The sequence below is a fragment of the Bison bison genome, unplaced genomic scaffold (assembly GCF_000754665.1).
Source record: "Bison bison bison isolate TAMUID 2011002044 unplaced genomic scaffold, Bison_UMD1.0 scf7180017864145, whole genome shotgun sequence".
In the NCBI taxonomy this organism is placed as follows: domain Eukaryota; kingdom Metazoa; phylum Chordata; class Mammalia; order Artiodactyla; family Bovidae; genus Bison; species Bison bison.
In genome coordinates this window covers 3,773,151-3,780,439 of record NW_011494717.1, presented here as the reverse complement: position 1 = coordinate 3,780,439, position 7,289 = coordinate 3,773,151, and the positions used below count along the sequence as shown (strand labels likewise).

Here is a 7,289-nt window from a genome sequence, read left to right as displayed (position 1 = left end):
GAGTGTCTACTTCAAGTCCATCTCAAAATCCGGACCTTTCCGTTTATAATTCTGTACTCCATCAAGGGAGTCCCTGTCTAACCTTCAAATGCCTCTGTTCTCAATGTTCCATTCTCATTTAACTAGACAAATTCACCCTCAAGTTCTCCCCATCTACCCCAAGACTGGCATTTCACTGAACTTCATATTAAAGAGAGAGTTCTGTTAAAGCTCCAGACTACTGTCAAAGAATATTAGGCCAGGTCTACCCAGCACCCCAGAACTTTTCATATGGGTTCCCATCAGCTCTCTCCCCTCAGCCACCTCAAGAGCCCTGCCCAGAGCTGGATACTGCGTGGGCGGGGAGTCAGGACACAGTTCCTGGTCTAGTGGAAGTTTCAGACCAGCTGAGAAGACAGAGAGGGTCAAGGAAGGGGGCAAATCTACACCAGTCAGACCATCTGACACCAGTTCTTCTGAGCTTCGGGCCTCTTAAGGACTATGTGAATTATTTGGAGGAAGTTCCTTACCTCCTTGATACTTAGTTTCCTAATAGATGGAGAGCATACCGATCTTATGAGATTCACTGTAAAACTGACCCAGGAGATGTATTTCTAGCTCTTTACACAGGGACACCCAGTAGGGATACACATTAATACCCTTCCTTCTGGCCTAAAAGTTAAATATAAATACGGTCATCAGCTCTGAGTTGGGAGTAAAATTTTACTAACTGCAAACAGGCTCATCCTCTCACTTGTTCAGTGCCTGTGAGAGAGTAGATTAACCTACAAATGCCTCAGGTTCCTCATCTGTGGACTGTAATTGCTGTCCCTCCAGCTACCTAGCTCCAGTTATCATCGAAAGAAAAGCACAAGGCACGTTTTAGAATGGCTGGGAACTGGCTGGGAGACAGTTTTCAGAGAGGTGCAGGGTGGGGCTCTATTATGACCACTGGGATTGAAAAGACAGCTCTATTTTCTACTCTGTCTTTCTGTTAAATTGAACTTCAGCCCTGGAAATTAATATCCCCACTGCATTTTAGTGAGGTGGCTCTATTTTTACAAGCGCCGCAGAATCAAGCCCTGATCTGTTATGCTGTGACCTTTCTCCGGGCTCTGCATCAGGGAATCATAATTCAGGGCCGGCCTCAGCTTTGGAAACCTCCATAGGCCTTTTATGACATGAGTGCTATTGAATATTCTATAAAATCTCCTTGGAAAACTGGCCCACATTTCTTTATAATCTCCCCAGACTGTTTCTGAAGTCCCTCTATAGATTTTTTACTCTAAAAATCCATAGTGTTTCTTAATAAGGATCTGGGCCTCTCCTAAGGGATTGTGGAGAGGATAAGGCTGGATCGGGTCCCGGGGGGAGGCCGAGGCGGGGCAACTGAAGCGATTCTGTTAATATTAAGCCCCTGGATGAGGATTCTGAGCTTAGGAGCCTGTCAGCAGGATACAGCCACTTCCAGTAGATGGACATGAAGGGAGGAATTGAGAAGTTGAGCCATATCCACCTCCCATCTCCACTGGATCCCACGTCCTCCTAACCTTGAGAAGGCGAGGTCCGTGTATAGGAATCAAAGCCCCTACACCTTCTCAGATGCCCTCAACTGTCTCTTTCTTTCTCTTGATCAAACACCACCTGTGCCAAGCTGTCCCCTTGCTTCTGCATTTGTATGAAGTACAATGTCACGGGGCATGACATCTGGCTTTCTGAGCATTTTCTAGGGAACAGATCACACAATCTGAAAGTGCAATTCTGTCAGCTCCCTCTGGATGCAACCTTGACTAAAGAGAAATAAAAATGGAAGGAAACTGGGCAAACAAATGCCCCTTTCCTCTTCAATGTTAATGGCTTCAAAAAGTGGTTGTTGTTGTTTTTTTTTCTTTGCAAACCTTCGCAAGAAGTCCAGGGTGCAAGGAAACATACCTATGAGGACCCAGTGCATCTCTAACACACTCGGCAGAAGCCTCCAACAGCACAGCAACACATAGCATGGCACTGCTGTGCATCTTTGCTTGCCCCACTTCCCCCTTTCTGCCTGTGCTCTCAACACCTCCATCTTGCAACTCCCAAACAAATGGTTAGTACCTTAATTCCACTGACACTGCTTTCACAAGGACCTGGGCTAAAGTACATGGCTTTACCAAGTGTGAAGGTCAAGCAAGTTGTGATAGGCCCCATCAGAGCCAGAATGTGATCCTGGGGGATAGAACTTCTACATGACTTATCTCTGTGCCACATTACACTGCTTTTGCTTAGCACAGGATTTGGCACATGGTATGTATTCCACAAGGACCTGAAATATATGGCATCAAATTGAGTATATGAGAACCAGAAAAAAAGCCTGAACACCGCCCCCACCTGCCCCCCAAAAAATGTTTTCTTCCAAGGTGAATGAGTTAGGAGACTCTGAGCTCCTGCCAGCACCACCTGGTAAAATAGGGGCACTTCCAAGAAGTCTTGAAAAGGGTCAAGCATCATATACTACCCTGGATTAGTCAGGGCTTTCCAGAGAAACAGAACCAAAAAGAATTCAGAGAGAGAGGATAGAGAAAGAGAGAGAGAGAGAGAGAGAGTGAGTGATTTACTATGAGGAATTGCCTCACATGATTATGGAGGCTAAGTCCCACATTCTGCCATCTGCAAGCAAGAGACCCAGGAAAGTCAGTTGTGTAAGGCAGTCTGCATGTGAGGATCTGAGAACCAGCGAAACTGACAGCATAAACCCCAGTGTGAGGGAGGGAAGGACTGATGCCCCGGTTCCTGCAGTCAGAGAGGAGGGGCTGAAACCTCCCTTCCTCCACAGTGTCTTTTGCTGACTCACTGAAATTCTAACAACTCCACTCCACTTGGAGCACAGATGGAAACCCAGCAACATTAAGAAGGCCTCTGGATCTAAAAAACAAGGAATTCAAAAGCCTGGACTCTAAAGAAGAGGTAGTACCACCTCACTAATTCCCTGTGGACTAAAAATCAGGTTTAAAGATAAAGATGTCTCATGCAGTTTTCCTGGTCCCAGAGTTCAAGAGGGCAGTGACAAGCATTATCACTAAAAGGAACAGCACTTAGAAATTAGAGCCAACAGAGACACTTTAGGACAGAAGCTGAAAATGGATGCAGTTTCATGCCAGAATGTGTCACTGTTACATCCCTAGTTGAAAATGGATATTACTAAAGGCCAAGATAATTTAGAGGTATGGAGGGACTAAGCCATGAAACAGCTTCATTTTACAGATAGGAAAACTGAGGCTCAGGGAGGCTGGAAAACTGAAAATCGAGCCGAAGTGTTCTCATACAAAGCCCACCATGCCCACTTCTTCCTCCAGATGAGCCACCCAAGGTGAAATGGTGACTACAGCTTTAAGGAGGAAAGGCAGATGACAATTTGTCTCTTCCAGAAAGTTTCAGAAAATATAGGCATCTAACCAAGGAGACTTGAGAGATCTGGAGAACACTTTTGTAGGGCAGCTCCTTCCCCAAGGACACAAGCCAAGCAGGGGTCTTGATACCTGTGGGAAAGAGGGGCAGAGCTCCAGCTGTGCAAAAGCCAGAGAGCTGCCCCAGTGCTGCTAGTGAACTCAGCCAGCAGCAGCAGGTCTGTCTGCTAAGATCTGGCCTCCCATCTCTGGAGACCTAAAGAACTAAAACTCGCGTATGGCCAGAGGCAGGGAAATCACCCAGCAAGCCTTGGGCACGCTACTGGATTTGGGCAGCTCCTCCGCTGAATTTTAATGAAGTAATTAAGAGCTAGATAATAGAGCTGGGGCTCTGCAGAGCAACACTCATGGCCCTAACCTCTTTGATATGTTCCTGCATCAGGAAGCAACTCTATCACTAAACGGCTTCATTAATATTCCAGCCAGCTCTCTGGCTCTTAAAGTGATCTACGCCAAAGTTTGTTAGTCTTTTAAATTACCTGATGAAGTCCCTTGGAAAAAAAAAAGAATGAATACATTCTGGGGAAAGAACAACATCACAGCGGGTGCTAGAAGAAGGCCTGTATCCAGACCAGTTAGGCTTGTTCATATTTTCTCTAGTCTGGGTTATGAACAGAAATAATGATGGGACCACTTCATCCATTCTGATGGGGGACATGGCTTAGGGCATGGCAGCCAGGGGAGCTGGAAGCCTGTCTTCGCCTGGGATGCCTCTGCCACTTGGCAGATACCTGGACTATTGGACAACACAGCTATTAACTCCTTGACCCAAAATAAAGAAGCTGAATGCTTGGGCTCCATATGGCCAGAGGGATTTCTTCAGAGAAACCTACTCTTCTGCCCCAGAGGTTTATCTTTGTCACTTAAGGTGTGGGAACAGAGAAAAGCTGGGTCTCACCTGTGTGTTCTCTCCTCTTCTTTGCCTTCTTGGTCCTCAAGGCCCATTTGACACCTCACCTTCCTGAGTCCTTTCCTGTATAACCCTAGAAGCTTAGAGCTGGGACCTCAGTGTTTAATTTACCCCAGTCCCTCTCCTGTATTACCACTTTAAAGAATCCCTGATAAAGAAGATCCAGATTCTGTTGGAAAGATTCCAAGGACAAGGAGCTTGCTTTCAGAAGTTCAGTGTCAAGCACTTCTTGTCATAAAAATATACTTCCACTGAGAAGGAATCTGTTTCCTGACGACTTCAATGACTTAGAAATAGGTGTTTGGTGTAGCCAAAAGGGGCTTCCCTGATGGCCCAGTTTGTAAAGAATCGCCTGCAATGCAGGAGACCCCTATTCAATTCCTGGGTCAGGAAGATCCGCTGGAGAAGGGATAGGCTACCAACTCCAGTATCCCTGGGCTTCCCTTGTGGCACAGCTGGTAAAGAATCCACCTGCAATATGGTCAAAAGGAGGAAGCAAAAGGGGGCTTATGGTGACTGTACAGTTCTGCATCTTGACTACGGTGGTAGTTACATGAAGCTATGCATGGATCTACACACACACATGTAAGTGAATGCAAAACTGGTAAAATCTGGGGACTTCCCTGGCAGTCCAGTGGTTAGGACTCCATGCTTTAACTGCCGAGGGTGTGGGTTCAGAACCTGACCATGTTGGCACCCTGATCTCAGACTTTACAGGCTTCAGAACTGTGAGGAATAAATACCTGTTGCTTATGCTACCCAGTTTATGATATTCTACGATAGCAGCTAGGACTAAGACAGAAAACATTTCTAGGTGTATTCTCTAGCAAGTTTCAGAGAACAAAAGCTACCACCCAACAGTCTTCACAGCCTCAGGGCACTCCTAAATTTTCTCCTGGAGTTGGCCTTGCCCTGGGTGGGCTAGGTCTGCCCTTCTCACGGCCTTTTCTCTGATTTGCATCTTCGATGCTCTTTCAGACTTCGATGCAGGATACAGGATGCTTGGGGCTGGTGCACTGGGATGACCCAGAGGGATGGTATGGGGAGGGAGGTGGGAGGGGGGTTCAGGATTGGGAACACGTGTACATCCGTGGCAGATTCATGTTGATGTATGGCAAAACCAATACAATATTGTAAAGTAATAAGCCTCCAATTAAAATAAATAAATTAAATTTTTTTTTTAAAAAAGCCTTGTTTTGAGAAATAAGCCCTCTCTAACCTGGTTATACTTCAATTTATTCCAATAAGATCTAACACATCAACCCTTTACTCTGAAGAGGGCACAAAGTTAAGTATTAGGAGCAGAACACAGACAAACCATGCCCATACTGTGCTCTCTTCAGTCTCCTCCAGGAGAAAAGACAATCGATCATTCTAGTTCAGAAAATGTCAAGTCTTTCTCCAAAGAGCTTACATTAACCAGTCTGTAGCCATTAGATTCTCCTGCTGATCCTTCTTTACTAGAGAATCCATGTGTCCGTGCATTAATTAATTATTGTTTCAAGACAATGCTGCATAACAAACAATCCCAAATCTCACTGGCTTATAACAACAAACATTAATTTGTCTCCTTCATTGGTTTACCAGTAGGCTGGGATTCAACTGATCTCAACTGTGCTCTGCTAGGCTTGAATCTGGACTAAGGATAGAGTTCAGGTATGTTCTAAGTATCATATCATTCTCTGTGGACCAGACCTATCCAGAGCATTTATTCCATGGCAGAAATACAAGAGGCTAAGCCAAATAACCCAAGCACATTCATCGGATCAGATCAGATCGGATCAGTCGCTCAGTCCTGTCCGACTCTTTGCGACCCCATGAATCGCAGCATGCCAGGCCTCCCTGTCCATCACCAACTCCCGGAGTTCACCCAGACCCACGTCCATTGAGTCAGTGATGCCATCCAGCCATCTCATCCTCTGTCGTCCCCTTCTCCTCCTGCCCCCAATCCCTCCCAGCATCAGAGTCTTTTCTGATGAGTCAACTCTTTGCATGAGGTGGCCAAAGTACTGGAGTTTCAGATTCAGCATCATTTCTTCCAAAGAAATCCCAGGGCTGATCTCCTTCAGAATGCACTGGTTGGATCCCCTTGCAGTCCAAGGGACTCTCAAGAGTCTTCTCCAACACCACAGTTCAAAAGCATCAATTCTTCGGCGCTCAGCCTTCTTCACAGTCCAACTCTCACATCCATACATGACCACAGGAAAAACTATAGCCTTGACTAGACGGACCTTTGTTGGCAAGGTAATGTCTCTGCTTTTGAATATGCTATCTAGGTTGGTCATAACTTTCCTTCCAAGGAGTAAGCGTCTTTTAATTTCATGGCTGCAGTCACCATCTGCAGTGAGTTTGGAGCCCAGAAAAATAGTCTGACACTGTTTCCACTGTTCCCCCATCTATTTCCCATGAAGTGATGGGACCGGATGCCATCATCTTCGTTTTCTGAATGTTGAGCTTTAAGCCAACTTTTTCACTCTCCACTTTCACTTTCATCAAGAGGCTTTTTAGTTCCTCTTCACTTTCTGCCATAAGGGTGGTGTCATCTGCATATCTGAGGTGATTGATATTTCTCCCGGCAATCTTGATTCCAGCTTGTGTTTCTTCCAGTCCAGCGTTTCTCATGATGTACTCTGCATGGGTGACAATATACAGCCTTGACGAACTCCTTTTCCTATTTGGAACCAGTCTGTTGTTCCATGTCCAGTTCTAAGTGTTGTTTCCTGACCTGCATACAAATTTCTCAAGAGGCAGATCAGGTGGTCTGGCATTCCCATCTCTTTCAGAATTTTCCACAGTTTATTGTGATCCACACTGTCAAAGGCTTTGGCATAGTCAATAAAGCAGAAATAGATGTTTTTCTGGAACTCTCTTGCTTTTTCCATGATCCAGCAGATGTTGGCAATTTGATCTCTGGTTCCTCTGCCTTTTCCAAAACCAGCTTGAACATCAGGAAGTTC

The 7,289-nt window shown here is 45.6% G+C and overlaps 1 protein-coding gene across 1 annotated transcript in view; it reads right to left on the bottom strand.

The window, feature by feature from the left end:
- Window positions 1-204: 204 nt before the first annotated feature.
- LOC104989114 (tudor domain-containing protein 15-like) overlaps window positions 205-7,289 on the bottom strand; it is a 116,600-nt gene continuing 109,515 nt past the window's right edge. The window contains exons 2-5 of the mRNA XM_010840683.1: window positions 1,912-2,044; window positions 1,624-1,705; window positions 549-651; window positions 205-386 (exon numbers count right to left, since the gene is read on the bottom strand). Of these exons, the coding sequence (XP_010838985.1) occupies window positions 205-386; window positions 549-651; window positions 1,624-1,705; window positions 1,912-2,044 (500 nt within the window). The remainder of the gene's footprint in view (window positions 387-548; window positions 652-1,623; window positions 1,706-1,911; window positions 2,045-7,289) is intronic.